This window comes from Rhodotorula graminis (assembly GCF_001329695.1).
Source record: "Rhodotorula graminis WP1 unplaced genomic scaffold RHOBAscaffold_17, whole genome shotgun sequence".
NCBI lineage: Eukaryota > Fungi > Basidiomycota > Microbotryomycetes > Sporidiobolales > Sporidiobolaceae > Rhodotorula > Rhodotorula graminis.
Genome location: NW_017264944.1, coordinates 189,359 through 215,533, shown reverse-complemented (window position 1 = coordinate 215,533; position 26,175 = coordinate 189,359). Strand labels below are relative to the sequence as shown.

General features: G+C 68.8%; 7 protein-coding genes and 2 non-coding genes across 9 annotated transcripts; 5 read left to right on the top strand and 4 right to left on the bottom strand.

The window, feature by feature from the left end:
* Positions 1-61: 61 nt before the first annotated feature.
* On the top strand, positions 62-1,754 carry RHOBADRAFT_56174 (uncharacterized protein; the record flags this gene model as incomplete). The annotated part of the gene is made up of 9 exons (XM_018418228.1): positions 62-68; positions 221-332; positions 394-432; positions 504-515; positions 581-742; positions 820-913; positions 981-1,376; positions 1,446-1,552; positions 1,625-1,754. The coding sequence occupies 9 exons, from the start codon at positions 62-64 to the stop codon at positions 1,665-1,667; spliced, it is 972 nt and encodes a 323-aa protein (XP_018268089.1). The 3' UTR covers positions 1,668-1,754.
* Positions 1,755-2,580: 826 nt separating this feature from the next.
* Positions 2,581-2,689, top strand: RHOBADRAFT_t135. The gene has a single exon. It is a non-coding gene; the product is annotated as a tRNA-Pro (tRNA).
* A 1,581-nt stretch (positions 2,690-4,270) lies between these two features.
* On the bottom strand, positions 4,271-4,379 carry RHOBADRAFT_t132. Its single transcript has one exon. It is a non-coding gene; the product is annotated as a tRNA-Pro (tRNA).
* Positions 4,380-4,798: 419 nt separating this feature from the next.
* On the bottom strand, positions 4,799-7,235 carry RHOBADRAFT_56173 (uncharacterized protein; the record flags this gene model as incomplete). The annotated part of the gene is made up of 7 exons (XM_018418227.1): positions 4,799-5,040; positions 5,133-5,210; positions 5,303-5,373; positions 5,474-5,800; positions 5,880-6,553; positions 6,619-6,821; positions 6,896-7,235. 7 exons carry the CDS (start codon positions 7,233-7,235, stop codon positions 4,886-4,888), a joined length of 1,848 nt encoding a protein of 615 aa, XP_018268088.1. The 3' UTR covers positions 4,799-4,885.
* A 502-nt stretch (positions 7,236-7,737) lies between these two features.
* Positions 7,738-11,581, top strand: RHOBADRAFT_56172 (uncharacterized protein; the record flags this gene model as incomplete). The annotated part of the gene is made up of 9 exons (XM_018418226.1): positions 7,738-7,839; positions 7,911-8,007; positions 8,073-8,201; positions 8,275-8,452; positions 8,568-8,859; positions 8,984-9,493; positions 9,574-10,221; positions 10,300-10,857; positions 10,946-11,581. The coding sequence occupies 9 exons, from the start codon at positions 7,738-7,740 to the stop codon at positions 11,480-11,482; spliced, it is 3,051 nt and encodes a 1,016-aa protein (XP_018268087.1). The 3' UTR covers positions 11,483-11,581.
* A 38-nt stretch (positions 11,582-11,619) lies between these two features.
* RHOBADRAFT_56171 (uncharacterized protein) lies at positions 11,620-14,817 on the bottom strand (the record flags this gene model as incomplete). The annotated part of the gene is made up of 9 exons (XM_018418225.1): positions 14,668-14,817; positions 14,429-14,599; positions 13,804-14,362; positions 13,046-13,712; positions 12,850-12,974; positions 12,690-12,770; positions 11,978-12,623; positions 11,730-11,897; positions 11,620-11,649 (listed from the first exon to the last, which is right to left on the bottom strand). Exons 1-9 carry the CDS (start codon positions 14,810-14,812, stop codon positions 11,620-11,622), a joined length of 2,592 nt encoding a protein of 863 aa, XP_018268086.1. The 5' UTR covers positions 14,813-14,817.
* A 108-nt stretch (positions 14,818-14,925) lies between these two features.
* Positions 14,926-15,264, top strand: RHOBADRAFT_47219 (uncharacterized protein; the record flags this gene model as incomplete). Its single annotated transcript, XM_018414949.1, has 1 exon — positions 14,926-15,264. One exon carries the CDS (start codon positions 14,926-14,928, stop codon positions 15,262-15,264), a length of 339 nt encoding a protein of 112 aa, XP_018268085.1.
* Positions 15,265-15,987: 723 nt separating this feature from the next.
* RHOBADRAFT_56170 (uncharacterized protein) lies at positions 15,988-22,087 on the top strand (the record flags this gene model as incomplete). The annotated part of the gene is made up of 7 exons (XM_018418224.1): positions 15,988-16,340; positions 16,415-17,151; positions 17,264-20,901; positions 20,972-21,037; positions 21,109-21,267; positions 21,367-21,505; positions 21,592-22,087. The coding sequence occupies 7 exons, from the start codon at positions 15,988-15,990 to the stop codon at positions 21,939-21,941; spliced, it is 5,442 nt and encodes a 1,813-aa protein (XP_018268084.1). The 3' UTR covers positions 21,942-22,087.
* Positions 22,088-22,156: 69 nt separating this feature from the next.
* RHOBADRAFT_66983 (uncharacterized protein) lies at positions 22,157-22,989 on the bottom strand. The gene is made up of 4 exons (XM_018419136.1): positions 22,710-22,989; positions 22,576-22,646; positions 22,406-22,509; positions 22,157-22,320 (listed from the first exon to the last, which is right to left on the bottom strand). The coding sequence occupies exons 1-4, from the start codon at positions 22,777-22,779 to the stop codon at positions 22,197-22,199; spliced, it is 369 nt and encodes a 122-aa protein (XP_018268083.1). The 5' UTR covers positions 22,780-22,989; the 3' UTR covers positions 22,157-22,196.
* Positions 22,990-26,175: the final 3,186 nt, after the last annotated feature.

Below are 26,175 nucleotides of genomic sequence, written 5' to 3'. Positions count from 1 at the left end.
GGGAGGGAGACGCTTCTCAGGGGAGGCGCGAGAGTTTCGGCCGGCTGAGGGACTTGGGCGAATGAGTCGTTCAACTGAAGCTCGGATCTGGTTTCATCTCGCCTCGCTCGCTCTCCACACCGCCTCGCTCGCTCCTCACCCACACCAGTGAGCTCTCGCCTCGCGCGCTGCACTCTCTCGCGACTGTGCTCACCCGCACCCACCTCGTCCACCTCGACAGTGCCGCGAGCCACCTCGGAACGCTTCAATCGCCAGCACGCCGCCGCACCCTCGACCAAGTCCAAGCAGGACCGCCAGGAGAACGGCAAGGGCGCGCTCAACCCCATCTTCAAGTGCGTCCTCCCCCTCGACTCGGTGTCGAGCACCGTCGGCTGACCGTCCCCCTCCCTCCAGCACCGCCCAGTTCGGACAGCACATCCTCAAGAACCCGCTGTGCGTCCCTCGTTCTCCTTCTGGGCGCCAGTCTGAACCTCTCAAACTGACCTGCCCGATCCTCCTCACAGCGTCGCACAAGGGTCCGTCGCCTCGACCTGTCTCCCTCCTCTCCCACCCTCGGCTCAGCCCTCCCTTCCTCCCGCAGCATCGTCGACAAGGCCAACCTGCGCGCCTCTGATGTCGTCCTCGAGGTCGGTCCCGGTACGGGCAACCTGACGGTCCGCATCCTCGAAAAGTGCAAGTCGTGCACGGCCGTCGAGATGGACCCGCGCATGGCCGCCGAGTTGACCAAGCGTGTCCAGGGCAAGTGCGTCGCCCCGTCTCTCTCTCTCCCCTTGCCACTCCCTCGCGCGCGCACAGAGACCTGACGAGTGCTCCCTGCAGGCCTGAACAGCGCAAGCTTAACATCCTCGTCGGCGACTTTGTCAAGACGGACCTGCCCTACTTTGACGTGTGCATCTCCAACACGCCCTACCAGGTGCGTCCCTCTCGCAGTCCCGTCACCTCGTGAATCTGTACCTGACCCTGAGCCCTTCGGCGCGCAGATCTCGTCGCCCATCGTCTTCAAGCTCCTGTCGCAGCGGCCAATCTTCCGGGTCGCCATCCTCATGTTCCAGCGCGAGTTTGCGATGCGCCTCGTCGCTCGCCCGGGCGACTCGCTGTGGAACCGCCTTTCAGTCAACGTCCAGCTGTACGCCAAGGTTGACCACATCATGAAGGTCGGCCGCAACAACTTCCGGCCGCCGCCCCAGGTCGAGTCGTCGGTCGTGCGCATCGTGCCCCTCGACCCGCCGCCGCCGGTCGCGTTCGCCGAGTTTGACGGCTTGACCCGCATCGCGTTCAGCCGCAAGAACAAAGTCATCCGCGCCAACTTTGGCGCAAAGGGCGTCGAGCAGGTCCTCGAGGCCAACTACAAGGCCCTGTGCGCCCAGCAGGAGAAGGTGCGCCCGCCTCTCACTCCTCTCGTCACCTACTCCGTCACTGACGAACTCGTGCGCCCCTCGTCGCAGATGATCCCGGACGACTTTGACATGTCGAGCCTCCTCGAGCAGGTCCTGCAGGAGAGCGGCTACGCCGACCAGCGCGCGAGCAAGATGGACGTCGACGACTTTCTCAAGTGCGTGGGACCTCTCTCTCTCTCGTGCGCGTCAGCAGATGCGCGAGGACTCACTCTCGGTCTCGCCCGCAGGCTCCTCACCGTCTTCCACAAGCACGGCCTGCACTTTGCCTGAGCCCCGGCGCTCTCTCCCTCGTTCTGCGTCTCTCGTTCGACGTGTTGTAGCTGTGTCTGTTGTTACACTAGGCGTCGTGCCCTCGTCTTTGGCGCTCTCGAGGAGAGCTTCGTTCAGCGAGCGAATCTTCCCGCTCGTTCTGCTCGTCTCGCTCCTCGTCGATCTCGCGAGAGTTGCTCTCGTTTCCCCAACGCTGAGCGTCTCTTTCGAGTCGCACAGAGGAAGAGCCAGACAGGCGAGGCCAAAGCGAGGAAAGCGGTCACTGACTCGTCCTTCCCTCACACGGCGTTCCTGCTCACCAATTAGCCAGCCCAGCAGTCGCTCTTCCACTCTGCTCGTCGTATCGTCGCGCACAGAGGCCAGCGTCGGGAAAGCTCGCCGAATTCAGCCCGCAACGATGCGGTTCGTGCGGCGTCGAGGTTCTTTGCTCGCTTTCTGCTCGACCTGCTCGCTTTCTCTCGCCAGTTCTCGCGAGCGCATAACGTCGCAGCCTTCCCGCCACGTAGGTCGTCCTCTGAGAGAAGAGAGCGCGAGAACGAGAAGCTCTGGGCAAACGAGGAGCGGCGAGAGGGGGCAAGGGTCTGTGCGCTCGCTTCGTCGCTCGTCCTCTTCGCCGGAATGTCCTCTACCTCAGTGCTCGCAGCACCTCGTCGTCGTCGTCGTTGTCGTCATCGTCGTGCTCGGCTTGTAGCATGCTGCGTCGCGCTGTGACCCCGTCGCCGTCGCTGTACAGCGAAGCGCGAGCACCCCGTGCGAGTGTACGAGAAGCGTCTCGCTTTACGCGTGTGGTCTCTCGGGTTCTGGCTTGTGCGCACTGTCGTAAGGGAACGGGCACGGCGAGAGAGAGTTGGAATTAGGCGTGCACTTTGGCTATGATTGTGTATGGTCGTTGTCCCAGCGTCTTGATAAATGAGCCTAATTGGTCTAGTCGCATGATACCTCATTCGGGGCACTTAGCCTCGGCCTGCAGAAATGCGGCCTGAACATTGAGGTGGTCCTCGGTTCAATTCCGGGATTGGGCCGTCCCTTTTGCCTCTCTCGTAGGCCGCAGGAGGCATTCCTTTTGCTCGCCTTGGCTTTGGGGCCGTCAGCGAGAAGGTAGTCTCGAAGGTGGGTCCAACGGCGGCGACAGAGAGCTGGTACGGAACGCCCTTCTCGTCGACGGCAGGCCTCGCTCGCCGTTCGAGGGGCAGCCGCGTCGCGGGAGTGCCTCAGGCCCTTCCCAGTACGTCCTACGCTGCTTAAGGACGGTCTGCAACACATTGAGCGCGACAGAGAGACGCTGAGAGGCCCGCTCGGGCCGCGATTTCGATCTGGACCGGCATCAGCGCCAACTACGTTCGCCCGCCTCTTGCACGCCGTCGACTCCTGACCGGCCTCGTAGCCCACTCACAGTCGAGTTCGAGGTGTTGGTGGAGGCGCGAGAGGCTCGAGGCCCGCACTGACGCAGAACGAGGCAAAGACGGGACAAGACCGCCTCGTACGGCGCGAGAGCTTTATGAAGCTACTGCTCTGCCCCAACGTCCCGGGCGCCGCTCTGGTAAGCCAAATAGACGTCACTCGAGTAAGCCGCACGAATGGTGGTCGCAACGGGAGACCTCGCGAGGCGAGCCTGGCTCTCCACCTTGCGCGCTCGCACCTCTCGCAGGTCACCGTGTTGCACGGCATCGTGCCTGCCCTGTACCTGTCAGCAGAGCCTCTTTGAACAGTTCCGGGCTCTCGCGACGCTCACCGCACGTCAGAGAGAAGTGCAGAGGCCACCTGAGTGCTAAGATTTTGATTCGGACGGGCCGGCTTCACGTACGCTACCGCCTCTTGACCGGCTCATCGGCACTCGCGACGTCCAGTGCAAGGCCTCAGGACGACGTTCTGGCGCGTCGGCGGTCGGGGAGGGCCACACAAGCGTCAGGCGCCTCGAAATCCGCCTCGACTCGCTTCTGCAGGCTGCTCGGCTGCTCCAGGGGTCCCACTTCTCAGCGCACCGTCCCTTCAACGCGTCCAGACGAACGCATCCAGACGGGGCCGCTTGTCGCCCTGGAGAAGCGACGGCCGCGAGGCCGTCCTGTCGAGGCGCGCTGCGGCCCTCTTTTCGCAGTCACGGCCCTCGTTCTTGAATGAACCAGAAGACGTTCCTCTTGCCCGCCGTGGCGCGACTGAGTCTACCGGTGGTCAAGCGCGTAGATGCAGGAGCAGCGACCGCAAGGCGGACCTCGGAAGACGAGGAACGGCCTCCCTTCTCGCAGCTGCGGGCCTCATGCGCAGGATTCGACGACTTGCCGCATCTCTCTCGGGCGGAAACTACCGGCGTAGCCTCTCTGGGCAGCAACGTGCGCCTTTCGACTCGCAGGGCGCAGCAGGAGAGGCGCGCACAGGCCCCTGGAGCTGTGATTTTGATCTGGACGGACAGCAGGTTTGACTACGTTCACTCGCCTCGCGCTGCGTGCAAGAGCCTGGCGGGCTCCGGGGTGTGCAGTCTGTCGAGTACGAGCGATGAGGAGGAGGACGGCAGCGTTGGGTCGCGCTGCGAGGCAAAAAGAGTCGAGGACGGCCTCCTCACCCGGCACCGACGCTACTTTCGCCGTTGGCGAGCGGCAAAAGAATACGGCCCATGCCCGGAATTGAACCGAGGACCACCTCAATGTTCAGGCTGCGTTTCCGCGAGCCGAGGCTTAGTGCCCCGAATGAGGTATCATGCGACTAGACCACATAGGCTCCTTTGCCGTTGGAGAGGGATTCAACATACACGGGACGCACAAGCTTGATCGCCCTGCTGTACTCAGCCCGAACATCAGCAAGTCTTGCTGGACTCGCTGCCCAACCACGGGCGCGCGGACGGGCACAGAGAGCGAGTCACGCAAGGCTCACGCGTCGAGGAATCCTCGTTCAGGCGTACGGCTCCGATAGAGTCTGGCTACCTGCCTCGTCCGCATGCCGCTCCCCGCCCGCGAACCTGCCGCAGCTGAGGACTGAAAGGAAGCGAGGCGAGCGAGACGACGACCAAGTCGGCCTTCTCGAGCAAAGCGACCTTCTCAAGTAGCTGTCCCTCGACTCGGCGCTCTCAGGACAGCCTGCCAGGCCGACGCACCGGCTCTGCGTCAAGCTTTCCTCTCGAGACGATGAACAGAAGCTAAGAAAGAGAACGACAGGTCCTGCATTGCGCGCCGTCCCGCTCGTCCGCCACGTACTCGTCTCAAATCGACTCGACCCATCTCGCGAGCTCACTTTTTGCTCTTGCTCAAGTCGACGTCGATAAAGGCCTTGGGGATTCCTCGGGACGTGAGCAGCTTGACGACGAGGGCGTCGTGCGTGCCCTGGCACATGATCTCGACCTTTGGCGTGCCGCCCTTCTTGGCCGAGCCGGCGAGCGGTTGGACTGCGACGGCCGCGAGAGGAGGGACAGGGGGCAAGCTCGATGTGAATGAGTATGAATTCGACAGGCGATAGAGAGGGAGAGCGGCGACGCACTGCTAGTCGAGCTCGCGCTGCGGTGCTTGAGCTCCTCGGCGAGCTCCTCGGACGAGAAGAGCTCCCACGGCTCGTGTCCTGCAGGGCGCCGGTCACGCTCAGTTCACGCTCGACCGACACCGACAACGAAACCGAGGGAGAGTGAGAGGGAGAGGAAGAGAGCGACGCACCCGAGACGAGCGTCACCTGGCGCTTGCCGACGTTCTTGATCTGGACGCGAATCTGCGGCGGGCTGCCCTTCCTGCGACGCCGAGACCGAGTGTCAGTTCCAGAAACATGCGACGACAAGACTGGCAGACCTGACGAGGGCAATCGGAGGAGAAAGAGGGAGGGGAACGCACTTGATGACCTCGTCGCCGTCCTTCTTGTACCCCCAGTACGCCGTGCACCCGCTCTTGATCCTCCTCAGCGCCTCGTCCCGGCCGACGCACCCCGCGGCGCCCTTCTCGGCGCCGTACGCGTCGACCGTCTCGCCCTTTTTGAGCACGACGCGCGCGACGAGCTCGATGGCCGATTCTTGCTCGAGTGAGAGCGAGGGCGGGTTCGGGTGCGCCGAGGGGGTGAGGAGGAGGAGGGCGCGGTGGGACGGGTGCGAGAGCGAGTGGGCGTCGGTGAACCGGCGGAGGAGGGTCGAGAGCTGCGAGGTCGTGTAGAGGTCGTTGGCGGGCCTGCGGACGAGAGGGACGGCGATGGTCAGGATCGGGACGCGGGACTCTCGCAGATAGAGAGAGGAGCAAGGGGACGTACCGCTCGTGCTCGACGTGGCGGAAGAGCTCCTTGACGCCGTCGCCGCTCAGCTTCCACAGCTCTTTGACCTCGAGCTCGCCCTTCTTGCGCTCCTCCTTGACCTCGTCACGCTTCTCACGCTTCTGCTCGGCGCGGTCCTCCATGCCGAGCGTCTTGTACGGCCGGAGCGCCTCGACGTCCGGGTGCGCCGCGTTGACGCCGACGACGACGACCTCGCCCTTGACCTCCTTGGTCGAGAGCCAGCCCTTTTTGGCGGCCGCCTTGACGAGGCGGTCGAGCTTCTTGAACGTGCTCTTCTTGACCTCGGCGGTCGAGCCGGGCCCAGATGCCGGGCGCGAGGGCAGGATGTGGGACGAGTACAGGAGCGAGGCCGGGAGCGGGAACGGGGCCGACGAGAGCGAGGTCGAGATGGCGAGGAGGAGGGCGTCGAACAGGGCGGCGTCGACCTGCGCCGGCGTGAGCTCGGCCGAGGTGGGTGCCGGCGAGGCAGGGCGCGACTCGCTCGTGCTCGACGAGGCTTTTGGCGCCGCCTCGATCGAGGTCGACGCGAGGTCGTCTGCGACGGCGTCGACCTCGTGCCGACTCGACGAACCCTTGGACGACGACGATAGAGGCGGCAGAGGCGCGTCGACGCCCGAGCCGGCGGCCCACAGGTAGTCGCCGCGGGCGTGCAGCTGTAGGACGGGAGGGAACAGGGTGAGCCGGATCCTCGAGAGGGCAGGAGTCACGCTCGACGCACAGTGATGACGGCCTTGCCCTTCTTTTCTCCACCGCTCTGCTGCATGCGGATCACCTCGTCCCTCGTCCCGCCGAGCTGCCCGACGGCGACGACCCGGCGCGACGGCGGGTCCTCGACGACGACGACCGCGACGAGGTCGCCCGAGCGGATCGACGGCGGGAGGGCCTTGAGCGACCGCGCCGAGACGCCTGCGGCAAAAAGAGCTGCAAGCGGGATGATGCACGAGTCAGTTGAAGGGAAGAGAGACGGCCTGAACAGGGAGAGGGAGAGGACGGACCGGAACCGCTGACGAGGTGCTCAACGACTTGCGGGGCCGTCTCGAGGACGGGGAGGAGGTGCGGGCACACGTCGAGGGCGTAGCAGGTCGGGACGAGGTGGCCCTCGAGGCCTTTGCCCGGGCGGAACAGGCGCGGGTCGTTGGAGCCCGGCGCGAGGTAGAGGGTGCAGGGCTCGTCGAGGTGAGTGGTGGCTTTTGCGGCGAGGACGCCGTCGGGGAGGACGAGCTTGGCGTCGCTGCTCGAGAGGCTGAAGGTGGACGCGAGCTCGTCGCGGAGGCGGCGGACGTCGGACGAGCGGACCGGGGCGCTCGTCTTTGTGGCGAGAGGGCGCTTGAACATGGCGGGGCTGTAGATCGAGTGCGAGTCAGCTACTGGTCGTGCTCGTGAGCCCAAACGAGCGCCCGAGCGAGTTGCGAGGGCCACAAGCCGTCATCAGTCGGAGGAGGAGAGGAAGGAGGGGAGTAGAGAGGAGAGTGCTCACAGCTCAGGTAAGGCCTGCAAGGTGTGGCTCGAGTGCGTAGCTGTACTCTGGCGCAGTCGGTGTGCAAGCCGAGTCTTGTCGAGAACAGCGGAGGCGACCCTGGCCTCTCGTCGTCGGGACCAGGGGGCTCACTCCCGAACTCTCGCCCCGACGCGCACCTGCTCAGACCTGCGCACCGTCGAACTGCTCGCCAGTGCACTCGCTGCCGGCTCCGACTCGAACCAGCCCTGCCCGTCGAGTATCCGCCTCCCCCACCTCGTCCACATCGTCACGCACCCACCCTCGTCCCTCTCGCGTCCACCACCGCCTCGAGCACCACACAGCCCCATCCATCCAGGCCCTTGAGCGCCATCGCCCACCATGGGCCCGCCCTCTGTCATCTCGATCGCAGACGACCACAAGCTCCTCCAGGAGGCCCTCGCCACGGTCCACACCCAGACCGGCCAGCTCCGACGATGCCTCGTGAGCCCCTCCTTCTCGATCCATCAGTCGAGCGACGACCAGCTCCGCTCACTCTGGACCCACCGCAACAGGACGCCGACCAGATCATGGACGCCCTCAAGGCCGCGTCCACCATGCTCGCAGAGCTGCGCACCAGCTCGCTCTCGCCAAAGCAGTACTACGAGCTGTGTGCGTCCCTCAATCTCTCCCTGTCGAGCCAGATCCCACGACTCACCGAGGACCCGCACCCGCAGACATGGCCGTCTTTGACGCCCTGCGGCACCTGTCGAGCTACCTGTACGACGCTCACACCTCGGGCAAGCACCACCTCGCCGACCTGTACGAGCTCGTCCAGTACGCCGGCAACATCGTCCCTCGCCTCTGTGCGTCTATCCCTGTCGCGCCCATCTTTCTCCCTCGAGCGGCCTCCCCTGACCCAGTCCTCCCTTCCCGCAGACCTCATGATCACGGTCGGCTCGTGCTACATGTCGGTGCCCGGCGCCCCGATCAAGGAGATCATGAAGGACATGATGGAGATGACGCGCGGCGTCCAGCACCCGACTCGCGGCCTCTTCTTGCGCCACTACCTGAGCGGCATGACGAGGGACCACCTCCCGATCGGCGAGAGCCCTGGGTGCGTCCCCCCTCTCTCTCGGTCTCTCGAACACGCACGAGCCGGTCCGCTCTGTGCGGCCAGCCTCGTGCTGCTCCGCGAGGCGCAAGACTGACGACCCTCTTCTCGCGCGCAGGCCCGAGGGCAACCTGTACGACTCGATCGGGTTCGTCCTGACCAACTTTATCGAGATGAACAAGCTGTGGGTGCGGCTGCAGCACAGCGGCCTGTCGCGCGACCGCGACCGGCGCGAGCTCGAGCGGCGCGAGCTGCGCATCCTCGTCGGCACCAACCTCGTGCGCCTGAGCCAGCTCGAGGGCGTCGACCTCGAGATGTACCGCCGCGTCATCCTGCCCAGCATCCTCGAGCAGGTCGTCAATTGCAAGGACATCATCGCCCAGGAGTACCTCATGGAGGTCGTCATCCAGGTGCGTCCCGTCTCTCCCCACACGTGTTTGCGGACCCTTGCGCCTCCAACGAGAGCGCATAGGCCACATCCATGGTTCGGGCGACGGGAACGCAGATGCTCACGTCCTTTCGCTCGCGCGACAGGTCTTCACCTCGGACTTTCACCTGCGCACCCTCGGCCCGTTCCTCTCGGCGACGGCCCAGCTCCACCCCAAGGTCGCCATCAAGTCGATCGTGATCGCCCTCATCGACCGCCTCGCGGCGTACGCCGCAAAGGAGGCCGAGAACGAGCCGCCCGAGGAGCGCCGCCTCCAGGAGGAGGAGGCCAAGCGGCGTCTCGAGGGCGAGGTCGGGCGGCAGCGGCAGCGCCGCCGTGCCGCACTGCGGGCCGAGAACGCGGCGGACGGGCAGGGCGAGGGCGAGGGCGAGGGCGAGGGCGACGAGGAGACCGAGGGGTGGGGCGCGGCGGTCAGTGCGCTCCCGCCCGGGCATCCCGACGCGGGCGTCAAGGACCTCGACGTCGGCGACGGGCTCATCGACGGGCAGCAGCCGACGAGGGTCGGCAAGGACGGCGAGGTGCGCAAGTACCGCGGCATCCCCGAGGACGTCAAGCTGTTCGAGATGTTCTGGGAGCAGGTCGTCAACCTCATCAAGGTGCGCCTCGCTTTCTCTCCCTCCTTCGTCTCTTAATTTCTCCCGTACTGACTCGGCTTTGCCGCACGCACACTTTGCAGGCTCGCCCGGACCTGTCGCTCCAGGACATCACGGCCCTCCTCGTCTCGCTCGCCAACCTGTCCCTGTCGTGCTACCCGGCCCAGCTCACCTACATCGACCAGGTCCTGTCGTTCGCCGCGTACCAGTGCCGCGCCTTTGCCGACTCGCCCGACCTGCACCACACGACGACGACGGCGCACCTCCTCGCGCTCCTCCTCGCGCCGACCCAGCACTACGCCACCGTCCTCACGCTCCTCGCCCTCCCCTCGTACGACTCGCTCCTCGCCGCACAGCCCTACGCGACGAGGCGCGCCGTCGCTCACGCCGTCGTCGCGTCGGTCCTCAAGAACGAGACGGTCGTCGACGCGCCCGAGGACGTCAAGGGCGTCCTGGCGCTGTGCCACGTCCTCGTGCGCGACCAGCGCGACCGGCCGTCGGGTGCTGTCGCTCGAGGCGGTGGGCCGGGCCAGGTGCCGCAGCAGCAGCAGCGCGAGCGCGACGAGGCGGGCTTGTTCGGCGCGGGAGGCTACGGCGGCGGCGGGTACCGCAATGGGGCCGGTCAGGGGCAGGCGACGGCGTTCGAGAGGGAGGAGATGGCCGAGGAGCAAGGGTGGATCGCGAGGATAGTCCACCTGTTCCGCGCCGACGACTTGACCGTCCAGTTCCAGGTGCGTCGACGCTCGCTCCCCCTCCCTCTTCCCTCTTCCCTCTTTCCTCGAAACTGACCCTGCGCCCACCTCTCACAGCTCCTTCAAACGGCACGACGCGAGTTCACCGAGGGCGGCGAGCGCATCCGGTGGACGTTCCCGCCCCTGATCCTCGCCGCCGTCAAGCTCGTGCGGCGGTACAAGCGCATGCAGCGCACCCGGCGCTCGCTCCCGCCAGACGAGTGGGACGCCCGTGTCTCGACCGTGTTCAAGTTCATCCACCAGTGCACGTCGATCCTGTACAACAAGGTCGAGGCGTCCGACATCTGCCTGCGCCTGTACCTCCTCGCGCTCGCGGCGGCCGACGAGTCGGGCCACGAGGAGCTCGCGTACGAGTTCGCCGTCCAGGCGTTCACCATCTACGAGGAGTCGATCAGCGAGTCGAGGGCGCAACTGCAGGCCATCGCCGCCATCATCGGCGCGCTCCAGGTCACGCGCGTCTTCGGCGACGACAACTACGACACGCTCATCACCAAGGCGGCGCTCCACGGCGCCAAGCTCCTCAAGAAGGGCCAGCAGGCGACCGCCGTCGCCATGGCGAGCCACTTGTGGTGGCAGATGGACATGCCCGGTCGCGAGCAGGGCGAGGACGACAAGGTGCGCCGGCGGTTCTCTCGTCTCCTGTCGGATCTCTCTCGAAGCAGTCGAGCAGTGTACTGACTGGATACGTGTCCTCGTCACGCAGCCGCCCTACCGCGACGGCAAGCGCGTCCTCGAATGCCTGCAGAAGGCGCTGCGGATCGCCACGTCGTCGATCGACGAGCTCACGAGCGTCCAGCTGTACTGCGACGCGCTCGACCAGTACCTGTACTACTTTGAGCACGGCGTCGAGTCGATCTCGGCCAAGCACATCAACTCGCTCGTCGAGCTCATCTCGTCCAACCTCGACTCGCTCCCTCCTCCTCCCGCCGGCGCGCCCTCGCCCAACCCGTCGTCGCAGCAGCGCGGCGGCCCGGCCCCGCACGCGGCGTACGCGCCGAGCACGATCGGCGGCGCGACGTCGGGCCTCATCGAGGGCGTCAACACGCCCGAGGCGGTCGCGCGACACTTCCTCGCGACGCTGCGGTACATCCACAGCCGCAAGGACGGCGCCAACGAGGCGACGACCGAGGACATCATGCGTCTGTACGAGGACGTCGACGTTGCCGGCGTGCTGCTCAAGCTCGGCCAGGCGCAGGGCGAGCCGCAGGGGCAGGCCTTTGGCGGGCAGCCTCTCAGGTGAAGCGGCTCGTGCACGTAGTTTGTCCCTCGCCCTCTCCTTGTCTCTCCTCTCCTCTCAGAGACTCTCAGTCTGGCAGTGCAGTGCAGATGTTGCAGGACGAGCTACTCGGGTGTGCGAGAGAGATAGGAAAACACGAGCTAGTCGGCCTTTTTCGGCGGGAAGACGAGCTGCGGGCAGGGCGAGCGTGAGCGACAAGGCCTCGCCACGACGAGAGACACGCAGAGATGGAGAGAAAGCGAGAGCGCACCTTGACCCTCTCTGTCGGCCCTCCCTCGATGACGAGGTCGTCGTCGTCGTCGCCTCCTTCCGCTGCCAAAGGCTCGGTACCGGCTGGCGCCGAGACGGCCGTGCGCTTTGCGCCCTTGGGCGCCGACAGCTTGATCTTGCGCTCGCCGAGACCGTCCTCGAGGGCGAGCTTCGGGCGAGGGAGGGTGAGACGCAGGGTCAGGGCCAGTCGCGAGAGAGAGAGAGAGAAGGAGAGGGCGCGGGACGCACTCGATGGCGCTTGGCCTCGTCGCTCTCGTCGCGCTGCAGGTCGCCGGCCTTGACGGTCGGGTTGTACCCGATGCGGCGCAGGGCCTCGGGGCGAAAGATGCCCGGCTTCTTGTCCTTCTTGCCGCCCTCGCCGCCGCTGTCGCCCTCGAGCCTCTCGCCGCCGCCGTCCTCGTCCCCGCTGCTGCCCTGCCCACCGGCAGCGTCCTGCTTCCTCTTCCTCGACATGAGGAGGTACTCGCCGCCGGGCGTCTTGCCCTTGTCCCTCCCGACGAGCGCCCGCAGCTCCTGCCGCGCGCGCTTGTCGTCGTTGACCTGGCGCTGCCGGCGCTTCTTCTCGTCGCTGACCGACGGGCCCTCGCGCAGGCCCGGGATGAAGCCGCCGCCGGGTCGACCAAGCGGGAGCGTGTTGGCGCGCGCCGAGGTGAGCGACGACGAGGCCGAGGACCGTCCGCCGGTGGTGACGTAGGTCGTCGAGCCGGCGATGACCTTGGCGTTGCGGGGCATGCCGGGAGGAGGCGAGAGCGGGCGCTGCTTGACGACGGGGCCGGTGCTGCCGAGGCGAGACGAGGCGGACGAGGACGAGCCGCCGAGCGAGCGCGTAAAGGCGGCCTGGTTGAACGTGCCCTTGGCCGACAGCGAGCCCGTGCTGCACGTGCGAGAGTCAGTACGGGTCGTCGGCGGCAAGAGAGGGCGACGAGGAAGGGAGACGCACTTGGCGTTGGTCTCGGCGCGACGCACGCCCGTGCGCTTGATGGCGCGCTCGACGTGAAACTGGCAGACCCGACCCATCCTCCTGCGCACAAGCGAAGACTCGTCAGTAGTCGCTCGGTCTAGAGTAGAGGAAAGAGAGAGAGCGAGAGGCTGGGACGCACGCGTCGACCCACTGCCCGCACCGCTTGCCATCGGCCTTTGTCGCCTCGCAGAACGCGAGGTTGTCGGCGCGCCCGAGGACGACCATCGAGTCGGCCGAGGTCGGCTTGAGAGTGTACGAGAAGTCCTGAGAGGAGAGGGAGGAGGTCAGGCGAGGTTCGCGAGAGAGAGGGGACGAGGAACGAGGAGGGGACGCACCTTGTTGTGCGGGAGGAACGTCGGGTTGACGATGGCGACGACCGCGCCGGCCGTCTCCTTCCAAAACTTCTCGAACGCGCCGCCGCTCTGGCCCTTGTACACGCTCACCTCGTTGCCCTCGTCGTCGACGGCCTTGTCCTCCGAGTCGGCCTGGACGAGCATGACGCTGAGGCGGCCGTCGGCGGCGCTCGAGGCCTGGGTCGACGACAGGTCGACGAGCTCGAAGCGCAGGTAGCGCTGGCGGCGCTGGCGCTTGTTGGGCTGGCGGAACAGGGTGTCGCGCGAGTCGTCGTCGTCCTTCTTCTGCTGCCGGCGCGCCTTGCCCTTGCCCTTGCCCATCGCCCGCCCGAGCTCGTGCTCGTCCTCGTCGAGGCTGTCGACGTCGTCGTCCTCGCTCGCGCCGTCCCCTCCCTCGCCCTTGCCCTTGCCCTTGTCCTGCGCCGACGCTGGCGGCTTCTTGCCGCCCATGGCGCCCGAGTTGAGGAACCGCACCTCGTCCTTCCACGCGAGGACACCGATGACGACAAAGTCCGAGTCGATGACGTCCGGGTCGAGGTCAATGCGCTTGCGCGAGTCGATGCGCGCGAGGCTGTAGACCTGCGCCGGCGTGAGGTGGTACCGGCCGTCGAGGAGCATGTCGAGGTCGGCGTGCGGGAGGAGGCGCTCGCTATGGAGGCGTCGGGGCGACGGGCGAAATAGTGTCAGTGACGGGCTCGAGTGGGGGAGAGAGGGCGAGAGAGCCGGGCTCGAGGACGCACCGCAGACGGATCCCGCTGTACGGCTCGACGCGCTCCCACGTCGGGTCGTCGCTCGGCGCGATGAACTCCCTCGAGCCCATCTGGACCGTCTCGATGTAGGTGCCGTCCCTGCGCCGGGTGCGCCTCGCCGGCCCGTTGGTGATGGCGAGGTCGTCGTCGTCGGGACCGGCGGTCGAGGGCGCTGGGCGTGCGGGTGCACGGGAGGAAGAGGCGGTTGAGGAGGTGCCGAGAGGTGCGGGGCGCGACATGGCAGGGACGGAAGGAGCAGACGGGCGAGGCGGCGCCGAGGTCGACGAACTGCTCGCCGCCGTTGCCGAGCGGGTCGACGCCGCGCGATCGCCCGCCTCGGGCCGCGACTTCTTCTCCTTGAGGCGCACGTCGCCCGTGCGGCCCGACAGGAGGACGTCCTTGCTCGCGCTCGACAGGTCGCTGAAGCCGCCTGGGCCGCCCTGGTCGGCCGCTCCTCGCCTCGCGCGGTTCTCGAGCTGGCGCTCCTTGCGCTCCTGCTTGACGCGGTCGAGCGTCTTGCGCTCGGCGAGGGCGTCGGCGAAAGATTTGGCTGTCGCGGGAGGGGAGAGCGGGTCAAAAGGCGCGAAAGGAGGACAGAGCGCGAGAGGGGACGCACGGACGGCCGACATGTGGTCGACAAACTGGCTCTCGCGCCTGGGAGCATCGCGCAGTTGGAGCTTGTCGCTCGGGTTGAAGGAACGTGCGAGAACGGGGTTGTTGAAGAGGGCGGGCGGTGCAGGTCGCGAGAGGGAGGCGAGGTCGGCGGCGTCTGAGCGGCGCTTCTTGCCTGGGCGCGTGTGCGAGGGTTGTCAGTCGACGTGCAGGACGGTGAAGACGTCGTCGCAGAGCACGCACGAGGCGAGGGAGTGCCGGGGACGAGCTCCTGGGGCCCGCTGTCGCGTCGGCGCTGCTCTTGGTCGAGCTTGCGCTGCTTCTTGGCGTGAGCGCGGGCGAGTGCAGCTTCGAGGGCAGCGATGTCCTGGTCGTCGTCTGAGCTCATGGCAGCGGGTGCTCGAGCCGGTGAGCGAGAGCAGAGAGCAAGAGAGCGCTCCTCGACGCGACGGTCCAGCTCAGCTCCACTCGCACCCACCGCGCAAAGAGCAGGGCCGAACAATGCTCGAGACGGTGCGCAGCAGGCGCATCTACGGTGCAGGCATCACCCTCGTCCTCCCGCTGTGCGCCGCCGCCGGTTACTACCTCCGCACCTCGCACGACGACACCGTCACCGACTCGGCCGCCCAGCTCCTCCACAAGGCCCAGCCCGACCGCCAGGACCCGCAAGCACCGCTCACCCCCGCCCAGGAGGTCGCCCTGTGGAAGGAGCACGCCGCCGTCGAGGAGCGCATCCGCATGCTCCGCCGCAACGAGCTCCAGCTCGACCTCGAACACAAGGAACTCGACGACAAGCTCAAGCGCATCGCACACCGCAAACTCGCCAACAAGGCCGCCTGACCGCCCCGGCTCGACCTCGGCCCACACCGCTGTCCTCGGCCAGAACCAGGTCCGCCCTCCTCCCTCTCCCTTGCCCTCCTCTCGACGCGCCCAACTGACCCTTTGCGCCCCCGTACAGGTCACGCCCGCTCTCTCGGTCATTGCGGTCGCGGCAAGAAGGCGCAGGAACCCGCGCCGGCGGCGGCGAGCCAGGACAAGCGCGAGTAAGCGCCGTCTCGAGCCCTCAGGCCGCCGTGGACGCGCCTGCTGTGGCCGAGACGGCCCACAGGACGTCCGTGCCATCGTTCTCGTCGATGCGGCCGGTCTTTGGTGTGCAACGAGCGGCGTTCTGACCTTCGAGCGGCTCGAGGAGAGTGCGAGAGAGGAACCGGACCAAGAGCGCTTCCGCGCGACTTTCGCTTTGCTCGAGCTTCTGTCGGCGATGTACGAGAGCACTAGAACAGCGCGAGGGTCCGCTGCTGCCAGCGTTTGCGTCCGCGGAATCCGGCGACGCATTCACCCCGGCGCGTCCGCTCACGCCTCGAGCTCTCGCCCGCTGTCCGCTCGCCAGTCTAGCGAGCCCGCTCAGCAGCGAGCACGAGCCAGCCGACACGCTCTGCACGCCCGCCGCACCCGCCCGGCCGCGCATCCACCTCGCGAGCCCGCCGTGTGCCCGCTCCTCGCCGACGACGACAACGACGACGAGGGCCCGCGGCAGCACCCTGCGTGACCTCGACAACGAGCATGGCGACTGTGCCAGACCGGCCACCGCGCAGTAGCGCGCGTCCCTCCCTCCCTCGCTCGTCGCCTTCACCGCCTCCTTCGTCAACCGCCGACGCCTCCTCCTCGTTCAACCACCTCGCCGACACGCCCGCCCTGTCGAGCACCGAGGACGCACTCGGCGTAGCCCTCGACGGCAGCTTTGTCGAGACGACGAGCGAGGCCGCAGCGCGTGCCGTCGCCCAGTTCTACGCAGGCGAGCACGACGCACTCGAGGGCGACACGGCGGCGACGGCGGGTCGCGCGCAGCGAGGGACGGGCCAGTACGGCGTGCAGACGAGGATCGACAGCCGCGGCAGGACGGTGTACCGCGTCAGGTGCGTCTCTCTCTTCCTCGCCCTCTCCCTTCCTCTCTCTCATGGCGCAGGCTGACCTCCTCGTCCGCCCACAGACCTATCGTCACCTCGCCCGCCAGCTCCCTCACCGACGCCGCCTCAACCTCGTCTTCCCCTCCATCCGCACACCACCCGTTCGCGCGCCCGTCGCACCACCCGCAGCCCTCGCAGCCGCCGCAGCAGCAGCCGACCATCGCCCTGCACCGCTCGTCCCTCCTGCGCACCTCGCGCTCTATCCCGCTCCTGCGCTCCCGCGACGCCGACGTCGAGCGCGCACACGAGCAGCACGCAGCCGGGCTGCACCCCTCGGCCGCGTCCGCCTCGGCGCGCCTGCGCAAAGCGCCCTCGTCGCCGTCCCTGCGCGGCGAGGCTCGCGCCAGCCTGCACGAGGGCGGTACCGTCGTTCAGCCGGCGCGCTTGGTGCCGACGCAGCGCGTGCGCGCCCGCTCGACGGCGATCGGTGCGGGTGCGGGTGCGGGTGTGGGCGCCGGCTCGGGCGAGGGCGACGTGCTCGGGCGCATCCTTGGCTGGAGGGTCGACGTCCCTGCAGCGCGCAGCTCGGCGTCCCGCGAGGACGCACAGACGGGCGCGAGCGGCGGCACGAGGCGCAGGGTCAAGAGCCCGGCTGCGGGTGCTGCGGGCCCGAGCGCGAGTGGCGGGGCGGCGAGGGTCGGGCTGCCGGACATGTTCCGGCTCGGGGCGAGGAAGGGGAGCAAGGGGAGCAGGGGGCAGAAGCTGAGTGGGAGCGCGGTGAGCGAGGCTGGGACGGACAGGAGCGACTTGCCCGAGGATCGTGAGTCGTCGGTTCCTCTCACTCACACCTCTCCTCGTCCGTCTGCGCATGCGCAATATGGCTCAAGGTTGTGGATGATGTCCTCGGTACTGACGGCTTGTCCTCGCAGTAGTCGACGAGCTCGACGCCGTCTCGGTCTACGACAACTCGACTCCCTCTTCACCCTCGAGCTCGCCCGTTTCACCCTCGAGCTCGCCCGTTGTCGAGGAGGACCACCCTTTCGCGTCGCCCAAACAGCGCCCATCGTACCTGCGTCGCCCGACCGGCCCGTTCGGCACCGGCGTGCGCATCCACCGCGCCTCGCCGCAGCCCGTCGCCATGCCCGCGCTCGTCACGCCTGCGCCCGCCCTCGCCCCGGCTACGGCGCCGTACGCGCTCACGCACGCGATGCGCGAGGTGAGCTCGAGCGACTCGATGCGCACGGCGCGCGCCGACGACCCGCAACCGCTCCTCCCGCCCGCGCCCATCGACGACTGCCGCTCGTCGCCTTCACCCGCTCGCCGGTTCGAGGACCCGTCCATTTTCGACGTCTTCCACCGTCCCTTCCCGTCCCTTCCCTCGTCGCCGAGCGACTCGAGCCCGTCGCGCCAGCCGCACGCCATCCCGTTCGGCGCGCACGGCCGCCTCCCCTCGTCGGCGTCGCTCGCCTCGTCCCACTCGGCGCGCTCCGACCACAGCCACGCGAGCGCGACCGCGCACGACATCACGGTCGTACCTGCCCCGGGTGACGACCCCCGGTTCGTCATCTGGGGCGTCAAGGAGCCGCCTGCGCCTGCCGCTGCCGCGACGACCTCGCCCCGAGGCGCCGGCGGCGCCGGCAAGGGCGGCAGGCGCCCGTCGTTCGCGCCGGGCACGCCGAGGAGTGCAGCGGGAGCGGGTGAGCAGGGCAGCCCGCCGGCGCAGGCGGCGAGCCCGGGCTCGGCGCGCACGAGGTGGAGCGTTGGGGCGAGGTCCGGCTCCGGCACGGCGTCGACGGCGAGCGCAGGAGCGAGTGCCGCCTCGTCCCCGGCGACGAGCCTGCGCAACTCGGTCGCGTCGTCGGCGTCGCACGCGACTGCGCAGCGCGTCCTCATGGCGGCGACGGTCGAGCGGCTCGTCGCGGAGCTTACGAGCCAGATCGCGCCCGACCTGCTCGCCGACTTCTTCCTCACCTACCGTCACTACCTCGCACCCCTGTCCCTGTTGTGCCTCCTTATCGCGCGCTTCGAGTGGTCCAGGCCCTCGTCGTCGACCGCGCCCTCCTCGTCGCCGCCGCCCGCACCGCTCTCGCCCGAGGACGACGCCCTGCGCCGCGTCGTGCGCGTGCGCACGTTCGTCGTCGTGCGGTACTGGCTCCTGAACCACTTCATGGACGACTTCTACCCCGACCGCGCGCTCCGCACAGCGCTCACGACGTGGCTCAACGACTCGGCGCGCGACGAGCGGTTTCGCCAGAGCCCGCGCGACCTGCGCCTCATCAAGGGCCTCAAGAAGACGGCGAGGAGGTGCAAGGAGCGCTACATCCTCGGCGCGGCGGCTACCGCTCCGGGTGCGCCCGGGCCCGCCGTCGCGCACCCGCACGGGCCCCTCGAGGGCGAGGTCGACCTCGACCTCGGCGTCGGCGGTGGCATGCATGATGCGCCGACCGCAGCCACAGCGCCGCATGCCGCGTCGTCGAGCGGCTTCGCGAGCCTGCGGTCGCGCGCGGGCCTCTCGGCGACGCCGCACCACCACCACGACGCCTCGTCATCCTCGTCCGCCGCTGCATCCGCCGCGCTCGACTCGGCCGCCGCAGCGTCGACCGAGCACGATGCGCACGGTCACGGCGGCGCAGGCCCCGGCGGCGCACTCGCGCGCGGCGTCTCGACGGCGCTCGGCACGCTCGGCCGCTTCCGGCGCAAGCTCAAGGAGCGCGCCGCGACGGCTGCGCATGCGCACGACGCGGCGACGGGCGGTGTGGGCGGCGTGCGAGGCGGCGAGAGGGCGGAGCTCGAGCTGGAGAAGCGGGGCGAGACGGACTTGCTGTGGGTCCGGGGCGGCGTCGACGCGTACTTGCGGTACTGGGGCGTCGAGGTGCCGCAGGACGGCCCCGTCGAGGAGGGAGGCGAGGAGATGAACGAGCGCACGCCGGACATGGTGCACGGCGAGGAGGAGGAGGGCACGCCGAGCACGGCGGACGAAGGCGCCGAGGCGCTGACGCCTCGTCCCGTCGACGCGCCACCCGAGCCTGCGCTCGACGGCAGCCTCGCTCTGGACGCCTCGCCTGTACTCGCCGACGAGGGCGTGGGCCTCGGCCTCGGCATCGTCGGCGACGGCCTTGACGAGCCGCCGGCCGTCCTCGCTCTCGACCACGCCTACCCGTCCTCGTCCAAGCCGCCGCTCGTCGCGCCTCCCGCCGATGTTCCCGCTCTTCCTTCGACGACCGAGCCCTACGTCTTCTCCCTCGCCCCGGGCGCCTTCACCTCGCTCGACGCCGCTCCCCCTTCCTTCCCCTTGTCCAACCCGAGCCCGCTCCGCCCCGAGTCGGTCCGCATCGAGCTCGACGACCTCGACGACTCGGACGACGACATGGACGACGACGTTATCGAGGCCAAGCGCACGCTCAAGCGCCTGCCGGCGGCGACCAACCTTCGGCTAGCGGCGGCGGGCGTCCAGCAGCGGCGCAGTCCGAGCGCCGGGTCCGAGGCGTCGTCGTACGGGTTCGCTGCGCCTCACGGGCACGGCGGCTTCGACTGGTCCCTTGGCGGCGGTGGCGTCGGCGGCGAGGACGACGGCGCGTCGCGCGAGTCGATCTCGTTCCTCGACGACGAGGCCGGCTCGACCCTTTCCGCCGCCGCCGTCATCCCCAACTTTGTCCTCGACGGCCTGTTTGACTCGGACGACGACGACGAGCCGGGCGACGTCGAGGCGGCGCTGCGGCGGCTCGAGGGCCTCGTCGACGAGTCGAGGGAGGACGAGAAGAAGAAGCGGGTCGAGCGCCAGATGGAGAAGAGCGGCAAGCTGGGCGAGGAGCGGCGGGGCGAGATCGACAGGCTGGAGAAGGAGGTGCAGCGGCTCGACGCCGAGTACGCCGACATGCGCCGCATGTCGGCCCCCTCGACCAACGAGCCCGACTCGGCAGCCGTCGCGCCCGTACCGCCGCAACGCGAGATGGCCATCGTCGACGTCGCCCCGACGCACGTCGAGGTGGGTCCTCTCGACCTCGCCACCAATGCGCCTGCGCCCGTCGCGCTGTCGTCGTCGCCGACCCAGATCGACCAGTCGACTACCGGCCCGGACCTCCTCACCATCTCCCCTCCTACCGCGACTGCCACCACCGTCGACACGCTCCGCAAACCCTCCCTCAGCCACATCTTCGGCATCCCCCTGCGCCCACTCTCGGCGCGCCCGGGCCTCCCCACCTCGTTCACCCTCCCGCTCCACCCTCACCGCGGCCCGTCACCTCCCACGCACCGGTCGTTCGTGCTGTCGTGCCGCACCGACGTCCTCGCGGCCCAGTTCACGCTCATCGAGCGCGACCTGCTCCGCATGTTGAGCTACCAGGAGCTCGTGAGCGGGAGCTGGCGCGAGCGCACGGGCGCCGTCGACGGCGAGCGAGGAGTTGGAGGTGCAGCGGCCGAGACGGACGTCTGCGACTGGGAGGCCTACGTCAAGGAGCGTCGTCGGCGGGACTTTGAGGAGGCGCGCGAGGGAAGGACGGTCGCGAGGACGAGCGCGGTCCAGGACGTGATCGTGCGCTTCAACTTGACGGCCAACTGGGTCTGCTCCGAGGTGCGTCTCCTTCTCTTCATCCTTCTCACGACGAGCCGAGACTGATGAGGACGTCGCCGCACACGCGCAGATCCTCCTCACGGCCGACGTCCACGAGCGAGCCATGCTCATCGCCAAGTTCATCCGCCTCGCCTTCGTGCGTCCCCCCTCTCTCTATCCTTCCCCTCCTCGTCTCCTGTCACTAATCTATGCCGTCTTCTCGCGCAGAAATGCTACTGCCAGGGCAACCTGCAGACCCTGGCCCAGATCGTCCACGGCCTGCAGCTCGACGACGTCGAGCGGCTGAACAAGACGTGGGCGCGCGTGCCAGCGTGGGAGATGCGCAAGTTCCGCGGCATGCAGGCGTTCGCGTCGCACCTTCGCAACGTACGTCCTCGCTCTCGCTCTGCCTCCCTCTCTCGTACTGGCCTCTTGGGCCTCGACGGGTCCGAGCGGGGCTAACCTTTGTATTCCGGCCGCGCGCAGTTCAAGCACCTGCGCGCGCTCATGAGCGCAATGGTCGAAGAGTACGGCGGCTCGGCGGACGACGACGGAGCTTCGTCGTCGTCGTCACCGCGGCCCTCGACCAGCCCATCGTCCGGCAAAGGCTGCATTCCCTTTCTCGGTGCGCCCCCTTTCCCCTCTCTCGGTCTCTCTCGATGCGACCCTCTGCGACGGCCACTGACGTCGAGCTCGATCGGCGATGTACAGGCCTCTTCCTGCGCGACCTCGCCCTCACGACCGAGCTCCCGACCTACCTCGACCCGTCGTCGCCGTCGTCGCCCGCCCACGTCTCGCCCTCGGGCCTCCTCGTCTCGCTCGCGTCCCCCTCGTCCTTCTCGCACCTCCCCTCGCTCCCGCCCTCGACGCCGTTCGCGCCGCTCGTCAACGTGCACAAGTTCCGCCTGCTCGCCGGCATCGTCGGGCGCGTCGTCACGTTCCAGCGCCTCGCGGCGCGGTATGCGCACGAGCCGACGAGGGGCGCGTACTGGAGGTGCCTCAAGATCAGGTGCCTCGACGTCGGCGTCGCGAGGGAGCTGTCGAGGAGGTTGGAGCCGTAAAGGCGGGTCTCGGTCGCTCTCGGTGTCGCGCCGTCTTTGTACCACCACCTCGCACGTTTCTCCTTGTCGTCACCCACTCTACTAGCCCATACCCCTCCCTTCGTAGCATTCCACCCCTCTCACGAAACACGCACTCGGTCTCTCTCGGCCGTCGAGCCACCTCGCGAAGGCGAGCTTTTCTCTCTCTCTTCTCGCTCTCTCGTCTCGCCCGCAAAGAGAGCCCCGCACGAAGTACATTGCGCCCTCGGACTCGCTCTACCGCTTCGAGCCTGCTCCTGCAACCGCACTCGAGCCTGCTGCGGGCGACGGGCCGAAGAGGATGCGGCCGCGGTGTCGCAGGTTGGCGAATGCGACGCCCGAGTCCGTCGAGTCGATACTCCTGTGCGTCCGTGTCAGCCAAGAACCCTGTCTCATCCGGCGGCAGGCCAGCGCAGGAAGTGCAGAGGGAGAGAGGAGAGGCGCACCTCGAGGCCATCTCGCTCGCGAACGAGACACCTTTGGGTGGCGGCGCCGACAAGAGGATACCGACTGTGAGGAGGAGGAAGGACGCAAAGGCCTCGAGAGTGACCTGAAAGCGCAAGGGAAGGTCAGCCGAGTCCGAGGAGGAGGAGGGGGAGGCGGGAGCTGGACTCACGGCAAGGGGGAGGTGCGAGCCCAGGAGGGTCGGCTCAAGGTGAATACCGAGTGCCTTGGCCGACGTGCGTGCTGCGTGGTCGAGCCGAGTGAGCGTGCTGCCGCAGGAGCGAGGAGGAGAGAGAGGAGACGGACCCAGCCAGGCCGAGTAGGCCGAGTGGAGCAGGGCTGCGCTTGCGAGGACGATAATGAGCCGTGCGAGCATGGCGACGGTGCTGCTGTGCTCGTCGGTGCTGTGGTGGACAAGGGGGAGGACGAGCAAGACGTGCGGGGAGATGAGAAACGGTGCGAGACGCCCTCGTCGACTGAAGCTGGTTCTGGACGATACAGTCCGTCGTTGACACTGTCACCCAGCTTGCCCGCCTGTCAGTCCAGCAAAGCGAGGCGGCCGCGGTGTCGTCGTCCCGGTCGCTCGCCGCGTCGTCGTCGCGTCTCGTTCCTCCTCGTCTCCACCTCGCCTAGCCGACAGGCGCAGCTCGCAAGGCGCCTCGACACTCGTCTGCCACATGGACGGCGCGCTCGCACAGCGGTGGCCGCAGCTCGTCGCGTCGCCAGCTGCCGCCGTCCCTCCGAGCGACCCGGGCGACCTCGAGGAGACGCGGGCCGCGCTGCTTGGCGAGCGCTACTGGGCGACACCGTCTCCACTCGGCACGGCACAGGGGGGCGCCGCCATGCAGCTCGACAGCGACGATGAGGTGCGCCCCCTCCCCTCCTCCTCCTTCCGCGACCCCTGACTGACGCTCTCCCTGCCCAGCCTGCACCTTCGCCTTCTCGAGCAAGAGCGTCCTCGAGCTCGATGCACGGCGCACGGCAGCCTTCGCCTTCTTTTGCCGCGCCTCGCCGCCGACCCACCCCCTCCTCCCCACTCGCCGCCGACACTTCCGACGCCGACTCAAGCCAGCTCTCCCTCCCAGCACTGCGCAAGCCTGCAGCCCTCCCCCCTGTTTGCCTCGTGTCGCCCCTCAGCTCGTCACCGTCGCAGCCTGTACTCGGCAGGGCGCATCAACCTCTCGCCTCGACCAGCCGCACCTCATCCCCCTCGCGCTCTCGCTCGCCCACCCCGCGCGCTCGCGCTCCCGCGTCGTCCTCTCTCGTCGAAATCGGAGCGCAAGAAGCGCTTTCCTCGACGCGCGCAACCTCCCCGCCGCCCATCATCCCTCCCGACCCCGACCCTCCCGTCCCCGCCGGCCGCTCCTTCCGGCAGCGCACGGCAGCGCAGCTCGCGCCGTACAGCACCGAGCACCAGCGCTACGCCGTCGCGCTGCTGCGCAACGGGTGGGAGGGCGCCGTCGTGCGGGGCCTGCCGCGCGGCCACGACGAGGACGGCGAGGACGAGGTGCGGCGCCGCAAGGAGGCGGCCGAGCGGGCCGACAAGGCGAGGCGGCAGAGGCTCGGTGGGTGGCTCGTCGACGAGGAGGAGGAGGGCGAGGGCAGCGGCGAGGGCGGCAGCACGCCGAGGGCGGGCGGGAGCGCCGCCCGGCGCCAGACCGCGACGACGGGCGGGCGGTACGAGCGCGACGGCGCGTGGGTGTCGACGGCGGCATCGGGCGAGACCGAGGACGAGGACGAGGACCTCGAACTCGACGGCGACGACCTCCTCGAGCGCGAGGCGCGCCGCAGGGACCGCATGCGGCGCGCGGTCGACGCGGCCATGGGCGACGACGGGACCTCTCGAGCTCGCAAGCGCAGTACGTCTCCTGTTCTCCTCCTCTCTCCTTCTTCTTCGCCTCCCTGTCTTCCACGCCCTGACGCGAGCCGTCCTCCAGAGCACTCGCCGCACCGCCACGGCCCATCCCGCCTCGACGACTCGCGCTACCATTCGAACGCCGGCCCGACCTCTCGCCGCCGCCGCAGCGGCAGCCTCGGCGCGTCGAAAAAGGGCCCTCGCTCGACTCGCCCGTTCGCCGACGACCGCGACCGCGACCACGCCGCCGACTTGGGCTCGCCCTCCGAGTCCAACTCGAGCGCCGCCTCAGGCACCGAGTCCGACTCGCTCCCGGCGCCGCACGAGCTCGGTACGACACGCCCGACCCGGCGCACGCGCAAGCGCAAGCGCACGACCGCGCCCGAGTCGGGTCGCAGAGCGCGCGCCGGCGCCGACGCCGCCCGCCGGCCTCGCACGACGAGCGGCCGCGCCGAGTCGGCTCCCCCGTCTTCCTCCCCAGCGCGTACGTCGCGCAAGCGCTCGGGAGGGACGTCGCGCGGCCCGGGACACGGCTCGGGGCGGCGGCACGGCTCGGGCGCGGGCAAGACGCGGCGCGAGCGCGCCGGCAGCGAGCCGATGCGGGACGGCCTTGCCGTCAGGAGGCGGCCCGACGGCATGGCGATGCCTGCAGGGTCGCTGCACGGGCGAGCTGGGCGGGCCGGCCTCGGCGGGCGGGAGGAGGACTGGGAGGGCGAGCTGCGTGCGCTCGAGAGCGGGAGCGACGACGCGAGCGGGAGCGCGACCGAGCGAGGCGGCCGGCGCAGGCGGTACAGCGGCGAGTCGGACGACTCGTTGGCCGGCTCGCGCTCGTCCTCGGCGCCAGCGCTCGACCGCGCCGGCGACGGCGACGACCCCTCGTCCGACGTCTCGGCGTCGGCGCGTCCCGCACCGCGCCTCGAGGTCCGCGGCAAGCGCCGTCGTGCCCTCGGCGCCATGATGCCCGCCGTCTTCCTCAAGAGGGCCGTCGCCGACCTCGAGCTCATGAAGCGCGAGCGGCGCGCGCGCAGGGCCGGCGGCGCGCTCGGCTCGGACTCGGACGCCGAGCTCGACGGCGGCGACGAGTCGGACGAGCTGAACTCGGGCGACGAGGAGGCACTCGAGCGGGAGCGGGAGCGCAAGAGGCGTGCGAGGGCGAGGGTCAAGGTGAGGCGGCGGGACGACGACGACGACGCCGCCGCCGACGGTCGTCCGTCGCTGCTCGGTGCCGACGTCTTCACCGACGAGAGCGGCTCGGCACCCGAGCGCAGCGACGACGACGACGACGACGCGCACGACGACGAGGCCGACGCCGTCGCCTCGTGGCTCGATTCGTTCGCGCCGCGCTCGCGCAAGGGTCGCGCCGGCGGCGCCGCCGACGAGGACATCGTCGACCGCTTCCTGCGGCGCGCCCGGCGACCGCCGCGTCGGCCGGCGCAGCGCCAGCCGTCGAAAAAGAAGGGCGGCGCCGGTGGAGCAGGGCGTTCCGGTCACGGCGTGGGCAAGGACGCCCCGGCGCGCTCCCGGCCCGCCGTCACCGGCACCGGTCGCGTCGACAAGCAGCAGCGAGGCGTCCTGCGCGACAGCGGCAACTACGTCGCCGGGTACCGTCCGCTCGACGGGCCCGCTGCGCCGGCCTGGCAGCGGCGGCCGAAGCAGGTCGCGCTCGACACGGACGAGGCCGTCTTCGCCTTCGTCGGGCTGCGCGACGGCTCGACCCGCGACGACCCGAGCGACGCCGACGTCGTCGTCGTCCGCTCGCCCCATCGTCCCGCCGCACCTCGACCTGTCGGCGCCATTCCCGCCGACCACGGCATCCCTGTCGTTCCTCGAGCCCTCGTCGCCGGCGCCGGCGAGCCAGACGGCGAGGCGTGGGCGTCGTTCGGCCGGTTCTCGCACGACTTTGACCTGCATGGCCTC

Bases quoted from the DNA above. Each gene is read 5' to 3' on its own strand.
- RHOBADRAFT_66983 (XM_018419136.1), bottom strand. From the start codon at position 22,779: ATGCTCGCACGGCTCATTATCGTCCTCGCAAGCGCAGCCCTGCTCCAC. The intron at 22,647-22,709 runs GTCCGTCTCCTC...TCGACCACGCAG, and splicing joins GGCCTACTCGGCCTGGCTGG to CACGCACGTCGGCCAAGGCA. The intron at 22,510-22,575 runs GTGAGTCCAGCT...TTGCGCTTTCAG, and splicing joins GCTCGCACCTCCCCCTTGCC to GTCACTCTCGAGGCCTTTGC.